The sequence below is a fragment of the Fusarium subglutinans genome, assembly GCF_013396075.1.
Source record: "Fusarium subglutinans strain NRRL 66333 chromosome Unknown NRRL66333_c0000021, whole genome shotgun sequence".
In the NCBI taxonomy this organism is placed as follows: domain Eukaryota; kingdom Fungi; phylum Ascomycota; class Sordariomycetes; order Hypocreales; family Nectriaceae; genus Fusarium; species Fusarium subglutinans.
This window is the reverse complement of record NW_023502084.1, coordinates 178,702-194,493: the sequence shown is the minus strand read 5'-3', so window position 1 is coordinate 194,493 and position 15,792 is coordinate 178,702. Positions and strand designations below refer to the sequence as shown.

Below are 15,792 nucleotides of genomic sequence, written 5' to 3'. Positions count from 1 at the left end.
TTGATGAGAAGAAATATCGGATAAGTTTGAAGGCTGAGGACGTAGAGCTCGAAATAAATATTCAGGATCGGGTAAGGTACATGGCCATCAGAAAGTGAGTGTTGTGCAAAACAATATGAAGTAAACAAGTTTGTTGGAAGAGGCTTGAGTGTTGGACAAACGAGAGCAACAGGCGCCAATCCTCACAGGATGGGATGGGGTACCCACCATGACAGGGCGATATACCAATCACATCATCCTGCGCTTCCATTCCGAAGACCCTGCCGTAAGGCATCAGGAAATAAACAAGGGATTTTTGCATACAGTGCTAAGCAGGTGTACTGCGCCTAGAAGAGGATGCTAAAATAAACTTAGCAAAGAGTCCCCTGAGCTTAGGTCGCACTTGGCTAAATACTTTGTCGCCTGGGCTCAAGGTCCCGACTTTTCTTGCCGCTTCTTAGTAGGTGACACGTAGTGAGAACTTATGTATATCATAGCAGAAACGGAAACAGATATTGAAGTCGTATCACTCGAAAGCAGGCTCCGGTTTAGAGCCGTATGGAATAATCCTAACCATATGTCTCCTCTCATTATCCTGGAAATCAGGTACAGCAGAGTGTGCCGTTCCTCGTTGATCCCAAACCACGACCGTACCCTTCTCCCACTTGACCCTACAACTAAAGTCCATGCTTCGAATATGATTCTTCAAAAACGACAGCAAGTGGTCTGACTCTTCTGGTAGGAAACCTTCAACATGACGAGCAATCGTGGGATTGACAAACAGTGATGGTTTGCCAGTGACAGGATGTTTGATGACGAGAGGGTGCGTCGCGTTGATTGCTTCTGCTAAAGCCCGTTCTTGACCAACTCGTCGTACTTCGCCTTCAGATGCCGATGTGTGATGAAGTTTGAGGCCGTGAAGAGTTTCTCTAAATGCAGGTGAGAGAGCATCGTAGGCTGCTGTAAGTGAGGTGAAGGCAGTGTCGCCACCGCCTGATTCGGGGATCTCGAGGACCCAGAAGAATGTGGTTGAAGGGACGTTGGAAGTGAAAGTCTGGTCAATATGCCAGAGATCGTACGTCGTTCTAGGGCCGAGAAGCTTTCTCAAATTGCCGCTGTGCTCTTGTCAATACACATGTTGCCACCCGAGAGACATTTCTGTGAAACTCACGTCTTCTCATCGGCGTAGACAACATGAAACTCTGGCCCAGTACCTTTCGGGTACCCCATCGTAGGATGCTGGTGAAGCGGCCCATAATGCTTGACAATCTCCCTCTGTCTATCAAACCCTACGTCCGCAAAGTCCTGATCTCTCTACAAAAGTCAGCACCTTGAATTCCAACCGCCAAACAAACTCACAAACACAACGACACCTCGCTCAGCAGCCAGCAAAGCTAACTCATCAAGCCCCTCCCTCCCCAACGCACTAATCTGCACACCCCGGACTTCAGTACCAATACGTGGGGTAATATCAAATGTCGTAGCGCCCTTTAGCAAATTCGCTTTGGCGGGATCAGCCCGAAGCCCTGGCTCTTCAGCCTCAAAGAGGGGCACAGCTACCGGCGCATTGTAGCCATCCGAGCGGGTAGGAAGATAAGCAGGATACAACGGCTCGGACGACATTTTTTACTCTGTTAGCGATGGAATTGGGATGTGCAGGCTGCGTCTTAGATATCTCCGCCTTCGGATGGTGCAACCCGAGTTTGTCGGGGCTTGTCCGACGGTTTTAGCTAGAAGGGGAGATTTGGGGACTCGTTATTTGCAGGGCTGAAGACGCAAGCCGGGTGAATGTACCCGCTCTGTAGATCGAGCCAATGGGTATTCTTGGGATTCGAGATAAGCAGTGGGGTAATCTCATGGTGTTTCTGCTAGATCGGACCCTTGATCACGACAAACACGGTAGTTTACAACTTGGCTCCGATCTTAGTGTTCACTGACTCGTGATCTTGCGATATTTATAGTCTAAGCTCGTCATGGCCGCCATTTTCTACTGAATATCGATACTTGACGCGAATCTAGAGCGTCTCTAGCCTAGAGTCAAATGTGGCGAGCGGCAAGTTTTTTTTAAATTCCAGGGAACCCCAAGTGTCGATCATTTCTCAACTCCTCTTTTTACTTCTCAGCGGTCTTTGAAGCATCAGAGATGTCGACACCAGTGAATGACACTGCCTGTGAGGAGAGGCAGAATATTGCTTATGTCGAGTCGACGTCGTGGTTGGCCAAGATTCATCCTTATTTCAAGAATCCGGCTCATGTTTTGGTGCTCAAGCTTGATTGCTTGTTGCTGGTATGGGCATTCATCGCAGGTCTTTTCAAGGTATTATCTCTACCTCTCTATGGAATAAATGATGCTGATGATTTTATAGGATATGGATCAATCTGCGACAACAGCTGCATACGTCTCAGGAATGAAAGAAGACCTCAAGCTCTACGGCAATGAACTGGTGGAATTCACGACGTATTTCTCCATTGGCTACGCTCTCTTTATCGTCCCATCGCAACTCATCCAAACCCGCGTTCGACCATCTCTCTTCCTCCCACTCTGCGAGATCATCTGGGGCTTATTCACACTCTTCACATACAGAGCTCCAAACGCAAAGACCGTGTTTGCCCTGCGATTCTTCCTCGGAGTTTTCGAGTCGACATCATGGCCCGGCATTGTGAACCTGATCTTCAATTGGTATGATCACTAATCACAGACCTCTAGCTTCATGAGTCTCTAACTAGTCTGTAGGTATCGTCCCGAGGAGTTGGGAAAGCGACTCGCGATCTTTGGCGTCAGCGGCGTCGCGGGAAACATGTTTCTCGGCATTGTTCAAGCCGCCCTCTACCGAAACCTCAACGGCGTGTCTGGCCTTGCTGGTTGGCAATGGCTCTTCATTATCAGCGGTATAATGACTATTTTCTGGGGTCTTGTCGGTCTTGTCATTATTCCAGACTCACCTGCCATTACTCGAGCTCTTTGGCTCTCGGAATCTGAGCGAGAACTTTGTCGTCTTCGAATGAGTGACAGCGGCGTCAAGACCTCCAGAATCATCCCCTTCAAGACTCTGGTCCAAAAGATGAAGCTCCTCATCCTCAGCCCCCTCTCATATCTGTTTCTCGCAGCATATCTTCAATTCGCCTGGAGTCAACGCGCAAACGCCTACTTTCTCCTCTTTCTAAAAGGCCTTCAAAACGCCGACGGAACACCCCGCTATTCAGTCTACACCGTCAACCTTATCCCACTTGGTGGCTACGCTATAAGCATAGTCTGCAACATTGGTCTTAACGCTCTCAGCGATTGGAAGGCCTGGCGCTGGCAAGTCAGCGTTGGCGCCGCCACTTTACAGCTCATCGCAACCTCGGTTCTCTCCGGGTGGCCTGATTCGTGGAAGACTATCATGGCTTTCTACTTTCTCACTTTTGCTACGGCTGCTTGGGGCTATGCTCTCCTTGCGTGGCTGGCGGAGATTTTGAGGAAAGAGCCAGAGGTGAGATCTATCTTGGTGGCTATCGCTGTTACGCTTGTTTATGCGGGACATGCTTCTATACCCCTTCGTGCTTGGCGAGTTAGTGATTCGCCCAAATATCCAGTTGGTTTCCCGTTGGCTGCTGCGTTTAGTGTTGGAAGTATCGTTGCTATTATGGGAATGTGGTTTTATGTCAGGAAGTACCCTGATATTGTAGCCTGGGGACTCGATCCTGAAGGCGGCCAGGTGTGTGACGAGGAGGAGACTATTCCAAGGGATGATGACCAGAAAACACCCGTGGAGAGAAGTGACCGAGTTTAGTTTTTGATGCGGTTACCGTATAACTGCTATAAACGTACGCTTTACTCTAACTCACGACTAAAAGGCACATTTCAGAGTTTCAAAAATGTACTAACTACCAGGACGTGTTATGCATAGCCTCAAGTGTCATTAGATCATGACAAAAGTGAAACATAAAACCCCCTTGTGTGCACAAAAGGATCGAGATTATGGCATCTTTATACAGCAGCTCCCCTCTTGGCCGCCCATGTTGGTCCTCCCTCTCCTCCATCATAGCCAATAGTGACCTGATCAGTCCTCACTATGCCCTCCTCGGGACTCTCTGGTCTGCACGATCTCGGTTAGTTTATGTCCTGCTGATATGGGGATGATTGGAGGGGCTTTTCCGTTGGGCAGGGAAGTGCTTGTTGGTTCCAAACAGGTTTTCCGACTGCAAAAGTCTGTTGGTTATACCCATGTTCATTGTTGGCTGTGTTGCTAGCAGCTACAAAAGAAATATGGTGAAAGTCTTGTTTCTTTAAACTCTTTTCTTTTGAGAGTATCTTGAAATTAAAAGATTGAATGTTCGTGTCAGGGGCAAGACAGATGAGTGTCCGTAAAGTCTGAAGCCGAGGCTTGTCTAGGAGGTAAGCACGCTATCATGCAGTGTTAATGGGCATGAAACACCTTTCTGCAGCGAACACTGCATTATGAGATCTCATGTTTAGATTATAACTCGACACTGTTCAGATTTCAAGCAAAGAACTACGATTGATGCACTGTGGTACAGATGAAATGGTAGTCAGCGGACGAGCACCGAAGAGGCAGCAGCAGGGAGGTTGTCCATGTGCTGCGGGAAATTACAGCGGCCGATAAAGCTATTTCACATTGATTTTCGAGCAGAATACATGCCGGCAGTATATCTATCTAATGGTGTTATCAGAAGCTGTCCATGCATGGTGCCCTGATCAGCCGTCAGCCACAATACTACTTACATGTACAAACCACGTGCAGAAGTTGGGCATTAATTGCACATTTGATTTAAGTCCAACCCCGCATCAACCTGTTGAACAGTCATCAACTAAGTTTAGCTATTAAAACATGGTTCGATTGTCGACATTATTGTGATATGTGAAAGTAAAGCCATTAGCTCAAGATGCCAGCCGTCAATACCCTCATTCAAATCCACACTCCTCTGGAGGCGACGGTAGACTCTAGAGTGAGTACAAGCTTATATCATGACTACTGTTGCTTTCAGCCGTACTGAAATAGCATTTACTATGTAGCATTGTCTTTTCTCATGGCATGAACACTCTAGGCAATGACAGTCACGAAGAGGATACATGGAAGGACAGAGAAACACGAGTCAATTGGGTTCAAGACCTCTTTCCAGGTCAGGTACCTTCGGCTCGAATATTGGTGTTCCAGCATAACGGAAACTCTGTATTCAGTCGGAGGTGATACAAACGTTAGTTGAACGCAATAGACAGAGCGTTCATGAAAGACGGGTTAAATATAAGAGAGCTGAGAGAATAGCCACGCGGAATGAGGAAGTATCACACAAAGTCGTAGATAAGACTAAGTAGGAGACATACAAGGTGGTGGAAGCTGAGCTGAGGGCAGAGCAGCAAAACCAAGATGCCGAAGACAAAGGCAACTGTCCTATAGGATGTTCAATACTTTAAAGTTCGATCTCTACCTCCATAGACCAACACAAGACTGCTAAGTAAAGGTCTCAAAGGATGAATCAAGTAAAATGCGCATCAGTATCCTATTTGACTTGTGAAACAGTTAGCTCCATAGTCGAGATCAGGTATCCTGAGGCCTCCTCGAGTCACATGGGAAGGATTTTGTCAACGTATGTATACGAGTGAGAATTGGTTTTATCTCTGATCAAAGAAATCACATGGCTGAAAGGGCCATAAGGAATCATCATAACACTCCATGCATTCATAGAGACAGTGACCTAGCCCTGCAGCTTAGCAACCAGCTTGTCTCCTAAAGCCCTTATACTCTTGGAGAAATCCGCACGGCTCGTAGCCTTCCAATCAGCACCATTCTTTCCAGGAACAGCCTCATCGCCCTTGAAAGCAATATATAGAACATCCTTCTCGCTATGTCCATTGTCTCCATTGAGGCCCTGGTTAGGGAAGCAAAGCTCAGCAAGAGAAATCGAGGCTTCGCCAGTGGAAGTACCTCCGTTGGTATCACCCCAGATACCGTAATGCTAAGCGACGTTAGCAAGAAGTAGTTATGGAACACTATGAGAGACTTGCCACTTGACCATTACAAACCACGGCCATGACACTCAGCGGCTTGATACCATGCTGCTGAGGATCGAAGGATGGCGAGGCCCCATCGTTGCCGAACACCACGTATGGATGTACATTAGCATCCAAGTCCGGGATGCCGTACTTCTTGACAGTGTCCTTGAAGGCAGTCTCGCCCTGTCCGGATGGATCATTCGAGCAAGCACCTGCATGGTTATTCGCTCCGTCACAGTCAATATCCATATTGTCGTAGTTCCCGTTGGAGCCCTTCAGGAAGATAGCTCCTGAGATATCGCCGCAGTATCTAGCGCCCTCGGGAAACCTGTCAGAAAGGCGGTTGGAACATGAGCCGGCCTTTGCTATCATTAGAGTCGTACTTATGAGAGATGGGGCAAGACCTACCTTGTGGTTATCGTATATGGATTTCAGATTTTGGGGGAGCTGGTAAGCAGAAGCTCCCGTTCCCAGCGCGAGAGCGGTAAGAAATGAAGAGGAATGCATGATTGTCTTGATGTCTGGAGCGAGAGAATCACTGACTTGATAGAGTTGATCCTGAATAGAATCGAAAGGGGATGTTTTAAGCTTTTATACCTGACATACACGTCTCTTATAACTTGAGTCCCGTTCATCCCAATAAAGCTGAAGTACACCGTGCCCTGGGATCAATTTCTCCATGCGATGCTTTAAGTGACTAAGTCTCAGGTCTGTCCAAGCTGCCGAACTCCCGAAGCGCTCTTACTTATTGGCCGCTTAACCTTGATAGGAGAGTCAAAACATGCCCCTAGAGTTCTTTGGTAACAATGCGGAAATAAACCAGGGGTAAAACTGCCTAGAACGCTGATTTGTAGTTCCGTGTCTTCAGCTTGCTTCACCCGGCTTACTTGTGACCGTTATCGCCTGATATAGCCATTTAGCTATAGTCAGTACGAATTTCTCATGAAATTGGGATCATCTGGCATAGCTAAAGGCAAAGTAGATCCTATCTTTGAGGTTATTGCTTCAAGGCTCGCGTAAGTAATAGGGCGCGCAGTTTACACCTCGGTAAGGCCTCCTATAGTACCTGCTAACATCGTGAAACACTAAGCAAGATTTCGAAGGATTCATTGATGGAAGGCCCGATAAGCCCCAATGATGGCCGTTAGGGTGTAAAGATCCTTAGGCCCAAATTCGACCCCTAGATCTATAGTAGTTGATAGTTAAATAAAGTTCCACGATCCTCTCCCACTTTAAATCAGCCAATATTAACTGCCGCGTGGGCGATCATCCTTCCTCGGCATTGGCTTCGCTCTATGTTGCTTAGCCAGTTCGATATGAGCTATCGGAGAAATTACAAGCCACAAGTCTATGTCTAAGCAGCTACGTTAAGTTTTACTCAAAGCTCTTCTGGTAACTATCAACAGGACTTCTACTCTAGTAGAGCGCCCAAAGCTCATCAATAAGTTAGGGGCCGGAACTCCCAACAACTTCATCACGTCTTTGCCGCTGACAATCCAATACACCCCTGTCTTTTTTCCTAGGGCTGAAAAAAAAGGTACAAGTCAAGACGGCTGTTTGGTCGTACCATTCCCTCGGCACGTCCCGACATGGCAATCCGTATTGCACTTGTACGATTAGACCTTTTCACTACTCAGAGGCAGACTATCCAGGCGGGGAACAGCTAGCATAGATCAGTATGAAGAAATCCGGAGAGACCGGCTGTAATGTAACGTCGGCCTCCACTCGGCAATCTGTATGCGGGATGATGATCGTTGTGGTATGATCGTTGCTCAAAGAGGAAGTTCCATTGTCTCTCTGCACAATAGTTCCCTGGGGTCGGCCGCCCAGCCAGATCATCAAGGTTGCGTTCGACGGCATCGTATAGGAAATTCGTAACGTAGCATATTCTTTAGAATTAACAGCCAATGAATAACGTGTTTTTAATGCCGAAACTCTCGAAATCCTCCTGTTCCTTAGCTCAGTCTGGGCCGAAGCTAGCCCAATCGAGTATCCCATACCCATACCCAAGCACGTTTCGAAACAGGAATCGAAATTCGAAGGGATAAACTAGTGTGACAAGTACAGAGCATGTCATAGATATCAAATCCGATAGGAGATTTCAGAAAGGCAAATCCGTATTTATTCATCGAGCAATGGAGTTTATCCTTGAGGCATGGGAAGCGTATGTATGAGGTCTCGCCACAATTTAAAATGCCCGCTTACCCAATGGTACTTGAATGCAGGTTAACGGGCCGAATAAGCCCAATATCCTGACCAGCTGGCCCTATGCAGTAAGTTAACGGAAAGAAATTGCGAGAAATCTGGCTGAGACAAATAAGCGGAGTTCAACTGATCGGCATCATGTCAGGCTGAGATGATATTCCCCGGACTATATATCTACGATGATAGTCTAGTGATACTCATTCTCACCTCACCAGCTCCACAACAGCCTCTGGACAATATGCACTACTCTGCTCTCCTTCCCTTGATCCTCGTCGGCTCCGCCTCAGCATGGCTTCCCCATGAGCACGACCTAGCAGCATTTAACCAGACTGCTCGCCACGAACAGCTCGGGAAACGATTCAAGCCAAACTTGCCCAGCGGCGTAACCAAGATCCGTGGAGTCAACTTTGGAGGTGAGTACCCAATATCCTTCTCAGTGTACATCTGCTAACAAGCACAGGCTGGCTCGTCTGCGAGCCCTGGATGCAGCGAGATGAATGGGCAAACGTCCTCAAGTGTGGCGACTCTGTATCCGAGTTCGACTGCATGCGCGATCACTACCTAGGATCAAACCGTGAAACCGGCAACAGTCGTTTCGAACAGCATTGGAAGAACTGGATCAACCCCGCAACTGTGCAGTCGGTCCATGACGTAGGACTCAACACCATCCGGATCCCCATCGGATACTGGTCCTACACTGATATCGTCGACAAAGCCAGTGAGCCTTTTGCTGATGGAAACCGCATGCTTCCTTACCTCGACGCTGTCGTTCAAAAGGCTGCTGACCTCGGTATCTATGTCATCATTGATCTTCACGGTGCTCCTGGAGGCCAGCAGGAAGATGTTTTCACTGGCCAGAACAACAAACCAGCTGGATTCTTCAATGACTATAATTTTGGCCGTGCCCAGAAGTGGCTTGCTTGGATGACGAACCGCATTCATACTAACTCTGCTTACTCTACCGTTGGTGTGATCGAGGTCCTCAACGAGCCTGTATCTCGCCATGATGCAAACAACCGCTATCCTGCTCCCGGCGAGGACCCAGGCTTGATCCAAAAGTACTACCCTGCTGCCCTCAAAGCCGTTCGCGATACTGAGGCTTCTCTCAAAGTCCCCGACAACAAGAAGCTTCACGTGCAATTCATGTCCAGCAAATGGGACTCCGGAAACCCCCGCTCCGTATCCTCCGTAGCCAACGATCCCTACACTGCTTTCGACGACCACAACTACATCGGTTTTGCCCTCGGCAACAACAACGGCGATCAGTATCAGCTCATGCACAGCGCTTGTACTGACTCTCGCCTCGTTAGCGGCCAGGACTTTACCTTCACTGGTGAATGGAGTATGACTTCGAACGCTGATTGGCATGACAAGAGTTTCTTCAACAAGTTCTTTACGGCTCAGCAGCAGCTGTATGAGAAGCCTGGTATGGCGGGTTGGATTTACTGGACTTGGAAGACGGAGACGAATGATCCAAGATGGACGTATTCATACGCCACGTATCTAAATTACATTCCTACTGATGCTGCTGGTCTGGAGAAGAATGTCTACCAAGACGTTTGTGCTGGTTATCGATAGATTCAACTTGTCATTTCTTGTCGAGAATCAGGGGCTAGAGAGAAAGCTCTTGGTACTATACTAGGTAGTCTTAAAGTTCTACGCAGTCTTTGCCAAATTTACCTGAGTCTACTTATGATTTAGGAAACGATATCTTAAGTTCCCTTGCCCCCTCTTGACATGCTGTTACACGTTATCTCAAGAACCTCTCTGGTCTTTTCGATATTGATCATTCCTATTTCGATCATCTAAATGACCGTCTTTGAAGTCATGAATATCTTTTCCATGTACTTGAGCTTGAAGAGTATGGGCATCCATTCATGATCCTTTCATCGCACTCGTCTATTGAGCTTCAACTCTAGCTCCAAAGACCTTCAACGCCTTCTTGCTAGCCTCTCTCACATCCATCCTCTCAAAGTATCTGACGACGTTCTTCCTCCCTGGATGAAGTATCCATGGCGCCATACCCGTGGTCTTTCCCTTCATCAGACTATAGAAGTGAATGTCCGCCGCCGAAAACCTCTCACCGCAAAGATACGTCTTTCCCTCCAGCTGCTCATCCAACAGGTTCAGATACTGCTGAATAATGACCCTCTATGCAAATCTCGCTTCGGGGATAGGAATCCGATGTCCTATGTAAAAGTCTGCAGTTCCTGGGTCATTGCGAACCCACGAGATGACAGGTTGTGCGATTTCAAGGTCCATTCGTCTCAGCCCTGAGCCACATGCGTGTTTCGGGACGCTCGCGAGGTGTTTCGCCAAAGAGCGACTTGCCACCGTGGGCTGTCTCATCGAGATATTCGCAGATGGCGGTAACCTCAGTTAGGACAAATCCATTATCGAGAACGAGAGCGGGAACCTCCCCTCGCGGGTTGATCTTTCGATATTCAAGGCCTCTGTTCTCCATGTTCATGACGTTGATGGTTTCGACATCGAGGCTAATGCCGCCTCTTTCGAGCACAAAGAGGCGAACAACCATTGGGTTGGATGCTGGGGCGTCGTAAAGCTTCATTGCTGCTCGTATCTGAGAAGGCTACTAAAATTTCAACAATCCGGATGATGAAAGGACAAGATTGGAGGCTGGGCTTCTGTCAGCAGTGACGTTTTATATCCCATCAAGCCAAATAGAGTTTTGGCCCCCTCGACCTCAGTAAGCCCCAAGGACGCGTCAACGTTATCTACCTATGTAGACACTCCAGGACAGCAAATGAATACCCAAGACTGTGTTGGCCTAATGGCCGACACTAGCCTAGCTATGGTTTCCAATGTCAGCGCGAGATTGCAATCGCCAACCCTTCACAGCATCATATATACTAAACAAAAATGTAAACGCTCCACCAGCCAACGCAACAACCTGATCCAAATCCGTAAGAGAGACGTTACTCTTGGGCATAAATCTTATCATACGAGTCTGGTATCCGAGCACGCCCGCAGCAAAGGCCATTGTGTTGCCAGCAAACCCATACTTGACGACGGAGATGATACCTGCGATGAGAACTGAAGCAAAGATATTCGACCACTTCTCAAACCCGCTGCGCCTTTCTTTGGGTCTCTCTTGGTCTTCGGTGCTAGAAGGCTTCGCTCTGCGATACATGGTGACAACAATCGTTCGAATAGTTGAGACACCAGTTAAGATAGCCATGATCCCCGATATGAATCCCAATTCTAGAACAAAATTGAACAGAAACGGTCGAGCAAAAGTGCTCCTTGACACCGGAAGATCAGGATATGTAAAGAAGATAACCAGCTACGGTGAAAAGCACAAAAAGGTCGAGACAGCAACACAGCCTAGTCGCTTCCACTGATATCTCCTCCACGCAGCGCTGTGCAGGAAAATCGCCAGAAATACGTAGAATTCGCACATAGCGAGCGGAGCCTCAAGCGCAGCGGCGAGTTGGATATCTTCTGGTGAATCGCTCAACAACAACCGCGGACGATCAGGCCGGTCATATTTGACTAGTTGATAGAGTGCATCTGCAGCTGCGACTACAGGCAGTGTAAGCGCTGCGATTGTGTCGTTTGTGATTGAATCCAAGCGTTTCGTGACTGGGTTGATAGTCCAGCTTATGAAGACGGAGGCTACGATGATGAGCCAGCTCCAGAAGGTGCCGGGGCCGTAGAGAGAGGATACTAGGGCCCAGCGATTGAGGTCTTCCGTTGTATTTGCCATTGATTAGAGGTTTTGGTCGAATATGTGGAGTTGGGCCCGTCGTTGATAGTCTGAAGTACCTTAGTTATAAGAAGCGATTGTGCCTTGTGAGGACGAAAACGCCTTGGCGCTAAAGCTGAGCTGGACGAGGCAGTGTTGAAGAGGCCAATTAGATTGACGGTAAGTAAAGCTGAAAGATACGCGTAAAGGCGCATTCGTTATTGATCAAAAGTGAGAGTTTGGTCTTCTCTGAAATCATGAATAAGTGTTTTAACTTGTAATACTTCTTCATAAGATCAGCTTTATTGACACTCACCAAGCTGACCGGACCATCTCTGTTGAAACACATTCTGGCTCAACGCCATGATCAGATCGTAGTCACCATTTGCTCACCAAAATCCAATTGGACACTATCGTAGTATGTAAATCAGATGGACATATCCTCCAAGCACCTGCTGTGACCTACAGATCCAGCAAGTCCATCAGGTGAGCGGATATTTGTCCGCACCCCCGACAGCCTCCATCCTCAAGCTCAAGCCACCACAAAAGTGTCGGACCCAGAATTGGCCCCGATTCCGCTAAGTACAAACAATCCAACAATGATGTCACACTTCAATGATCAATCCAGATGGTCAAGATTTCAATGCTCAATTGCTGGGGAATTATCATCCAAAACATCTATGTAGACCAACAAAAACATATCCCAAAAAAAAACTACGCAAAATGTCATTCATATGAGTACAACCGCTCTTTCTTTCTTTTCCTCCTCTTTCATTAAGATACAGCCAATCCCTTTACCAAGGCTTGACCTTGAGCATGCTACCCTCCTCAGCCAGAGCCTTGTGCAGGTCGAAAGCGTTGAAGAGAAGGTGAGGCTCGTGGCCCATACCCTTCTTCAGACCCTCCGACTCAGCCTTGTCGAAGTAGTGGCTCAGGATGGGCTGGTACTTGGGGTGCGCGCACTTGTTGATGATGACACGGGCACGCTCACGGGGTGAGAGACCGCGCACGTCGGCGAGACCTTGCTCGGTGACGATGACGTCGAGATCGTGCTCGGTCTGGTCGACGTGAGTCACCATGGGGACGATGCAGGACACACCGTGAGGATCGGTCTTGGAGGGTCGGCTGGATGGTGTGTGCATGATAGAGTACTTGGAGTTGCGGAGGAAATCGGCTGAGCCGCCGAGGCCATTGAGCATGCGTGTTCCACTAACGCAAGTGGAGTTGGCGTGGGCAAAAATATCGACCTCGACGGGGGTGTTCATGCCGATGACACCGAGACGCTTGATGATCTCGGGAGCGTTGGAGACAGCTTGGCTTCGGAGGAGGATCTTGTCGGCGTAGGCATCCCAGTTATCGTAGAAGCGCTTGAAACCATCGGGCGAGAAGCGGATTGATGTGGCGGTAGCATAGTCGAGCTTTCCAGAGTCGAAGAGATCGAGGAAGGTGTCCTGGATGACCTCTGTCCAGACCTTGAGGTTCTTGAACTTGGACTCGTTGAGGCCGCCGACAATAGCGTTGGCGACGTTGCCGATACCGGACTGAAGAGGCAGAAGGTTGGCAGGCATGCGGCCCTGGGCAACCTCGTGCTCGAAGAACTCAATCAGGTGGCCGGCGATCTGGCGAGAGGACTCGTCGGCATCGGCATTAGGGCCGGTGGCATCCCAGTAATCGGACTCGACAATAGCGACGACCTTGGAGGGGTCGACCTTGACTGAGGGGGAACCAATGCGGTCCTCGACAGCGGTGATGTTGTAGGGAGTGCGGTGGGGAGGAACGTCGGTAAAGGTAATGTCGTGGAGACCCTTGAAAGAGGGGATGGCGGTGTTGACCTCGATGATGATCTACCAAGCGCAATTGTCAGTGACTAAAAGTCGGCGATGCGGGCTTGAGCTTGGCGGTGACGTACCTTGTCAGCCATCTGAATCAACTCGGGAGTAGCACCAACAGAGGCACCCGGAACAAAGCTGCCATCCTCGAGAATGTCTGTAGCTTCAACGACGGTGACATCGAGGTTGCTGTTTGATCGATCCTTGGTGTAGAAGCCCTAGGGTCAAATTGTCAGCCGATTGTCTTATCGGAGCCGCAATAGCTCGGTGGGAGATTAAAGCGAGGCCGGGTGGTGGGGCCGCAATCAACAAATTTCCATTCTGCGCTTTTGCGGTTACGTACATAGACGAGATCAGAGGGGAACATGGACAAATGCTTGTCGAAGAAGTTGATTCGTCCAGAGTTGATTCCCTTGGCGATGTCCTTGCCGACCTGGTGAGGGCTTCGTCGGTTGATCATGTCGAGAGCAGCCCATCGGTTCTCCGTCTCGGAACCGGCCGAGGCACCGACGAACAGGGAGTACTTCATCTTGCTCTGGAGGTTGTTCTGCTCGACGTAGTCGGCCATAGCAGCGGGAACCTTCCTGTTGCGATTGTCAGTTGCATTGTTTGCGCCAAGCTCGGGTAATGACGAGAATAGCCGGTGCGGAGTCTGAAACTCGACACTCGAAGTAATTGCAGAGCAGTGAACTGTGCAGAAGAGGTGAGTAAACGTACTTGGGGTATCCAACAGCTGTAAAGCCAGACCAGCCGATATATGAGCCATTGGGAAAGTGGTGCATCAGATCCTCAGGTCGCGCAAGCTTCTTAAGCATAGCGGGATTGCGAACGCGCGCCTTGAGGGCGGCAGAAGCAACAGGTGAAGCCATGATGATCTGAAAGCAAAATGTACCAAAAGGGAGAAGAAAGAGGGGAGATTGTTCCGTTCAAGGAGGAAGTGTAAAAAAAGAGGAGGAGGAGGAAAGGATAAATAAGAGGGAAGAAAGAGAAGACAGCTCCAGCCTTGGTTAGTGGAGGTCACTCAATTGGATTGGCTTCGTCGGGGTGACGGTGACGAGGGGTGGATCACCGAAACCCACTGAGTCTTCAGAGCGGGGATGCATCCCTTCCAGTGGTTGGCCCGTCGGTTATAGTGGACGCTTCAGGGTGTCCTTTCTCCAAATTTGCATTCAGGTACCGTTGTGCCTTTTGGTTCAGCGAAGAGGTACAACGCGGAGAGAAGGGAAGTTCTGCCAAGCACCGGATTTACAATTCCGTTATATCATAGGGAGAAACAGTGTAACCTAAGCAGAGAGAATAACTTGCTGATGCAGTTGATCTCTAGATCTACCGACGTTGCCGAGAGGAGAAGTGCATCGGTCATGACACTATTAGGCAATACATGCGTGTGGCCTGATTCTCCTACACATCCTTGACTTTGTATCTTGTGACCTCACAAATGCTGACCTTGACTTTCTTGACCCGATGATATTTCTAATTAAATCCATCATGCAAAATACTTCTCTGGGTGAGCTTTACAACTGTAATTGTACACCGGCTCTTCCGCCGTCGAGGGCCTCCGAGTCCGTACCGTGGATCCCCGCCATCTTCTCCAAAACCCCATGCGCCCCATCTTCCGCCCGGCCGAGATGAGCACAGACCACAATCGGCATCACTCGGTTATCAGCCTCCCAAAACAGACAAACACAACACAGATCGCAAGCCATTGAAATTCTAGAACAACCAGTGCTGAAGACGGCGCTTCTTTTTCATCCGGGGTCTAGCGTCTCGGTGCCGTTTTGACTTACCCCGGAAAATTTAGTCGGCAATCAGTCTCGAATCACCGTGCTTGGATATACCCTTAGGTTCGTCGGGACAAGGGTAAGATCTGGGGTAAAAGTATGGGAGTGTGCATTCGGTGGTAGGTTCAATATTAGACTGTGCTTTAAAGTTCCAGGAATTAGACTCGCTAATGGAAGCACCTGTGCAAGTTCAGGTCGTTCAATATGTCGAGTTTGCTCTTTGTCACCTTTGCATGGAGCAATTGTTTTTCGCACCCCAACTGAATGCCCGAAGGCTTTGCAGCCAAGGCCACACTC

The 15,792-nt window shown here is 48.8% G+C and overlaps 7 protein-coding genes across 7 annotated transcripts; 2 read left to right on the top strand and 5 right to left on the bottom strand.

Moving 5' to 3' along the window:
- Positions 1-505: 505 nt before the first annotated feature.
- Positions 506-1,602, bottom strand: FSUBG_2503 (dioxygenase; the record flags this gene model as incomplete). The annotated part of the gene is made up of 3 exons (XM_036680283.1): positions 506-1,094; positions 1,151-1,293; positions 1,339-1,602. 3 exons carry the CDS (start codon positions 1,600-1,602, stop codon positions 506-508), a joined length of 996 nt encoding a protein of 331 aa, XP_036542021.1.
- A 520-nt stretch (positions 1,603-2,122) lies between these two features.
- On the top strand, positions 2,123-3,752 carry FSUBG_2502 (pantothenate transporter liz1; the record flags this gene model as incomplete). Its single annotated transcript, XM_036680282.1, has 3 exons — positions 2,123-2,296; positions 2,346-2,659; positions 2,714-3,752. The coding sequence occupies 3 exons, from the start codon at positions 2,123-2,125 to the stop codon at positions 3,750-3,752; spliced, it is 1,527 nt and encodes a 508-aa protein (XP_036542020.1).
- A 1,924-nt stretch (positions 3,753-5,676) lies between these two features.
- On the bottom strand, positions 5,677-6,481 carry FSUBG_2501 (chitosanase; the record flags this gene model as incomplete). Its single annotated transcript, XM_036680281.1, has 3 exons — positions 5,677-5,937; positions 6,005-6,334; positions 6,383-6,481. 3 exons carry the CDS (start codon positions 6,479-6,481, stop codon positions 5,677-5,679), a joined length of 690 nt encoding a protein of 229 aa, XP_036542019.1.
- A 1,936-nt stretch (positions 6,482-8,417) lies between these two features.
- FSUBG_2500 (SPR1-exo-1 3-beta-glucanase precursor) lies at positions 8,418-9,757 on the top strand (the record flags this gene model as incomplete). Its single annotated transcript, XM_036680280.1, has 2 exons — positions 8,418-8,592; positions 8,640-9,757. The coding sequence occupies 2 exons, from the start codon at positions 8,418-8,420 to the stop codon at positions 9,755-9,757; spliced, it is 1,293 nt and encodes a 430-aa protein (XP_036542018.1).
- A 673-nt stretch (positions 9,758-10,430) lies between these two features.
- On the bottom strand, positions 10,431-10,748 carry FSUBG_2499 (glutathione S-transferase domain protein; the record flags this gene model as incomplete). The annotated part of the gene is made up of 1 exon (XM_036680277.1): positions 10,431-10,748. The coding sequence occupies one exon, from the start codon at positions 10,746-10,748 to the stop codon at positions 10,431-10,433; it is 318 nt and encodes a 105-aa protein (XP_036542017.1).
- Positions 10,749-10,985: 237 nt separating this feature from the next.
- Positions 10,986-11,906, bottom strand: FSUBG_2498 (uncharacterized protein; the record flags this gene model as incomplete). The annotated part of the gene is made up of 2 exons (XM_036680276.1): positions 10,986-11,483; positions 11,586-11,906. 2 exons carry the CDS (start codon positions 11,904-11,906, stop codon positions 10,986-10,988), a joined length of 819 nt encoding a protein of 272 aa, XP_036542016.1.
- A 773-nt stretch (positions 11,907-12,679) lies between these two features.
- FSUBG_2497 (acetyl hydrolase) lies at positions 12,680-14,583 on the bottom strand (the record flags this gene model as incomplete). Its single annotated transcript, XM_036680275.1, has 4 exons — positions 12,680-13,729; positions 13,795-13,932; positions 14,058-14,298; positions 14,432-14,583. The coding sequence occupies 4 exons, from the start codon at positions 14,581-14,583 to the stop codon at positions 12,680-12,682; spliced, it is 1,581 nt and encodes a 526-aa protein (XP_036542015.1).
- Between the last annotated feature and the right edge of the window lie 1,209 nt (positions 14,584-15,792).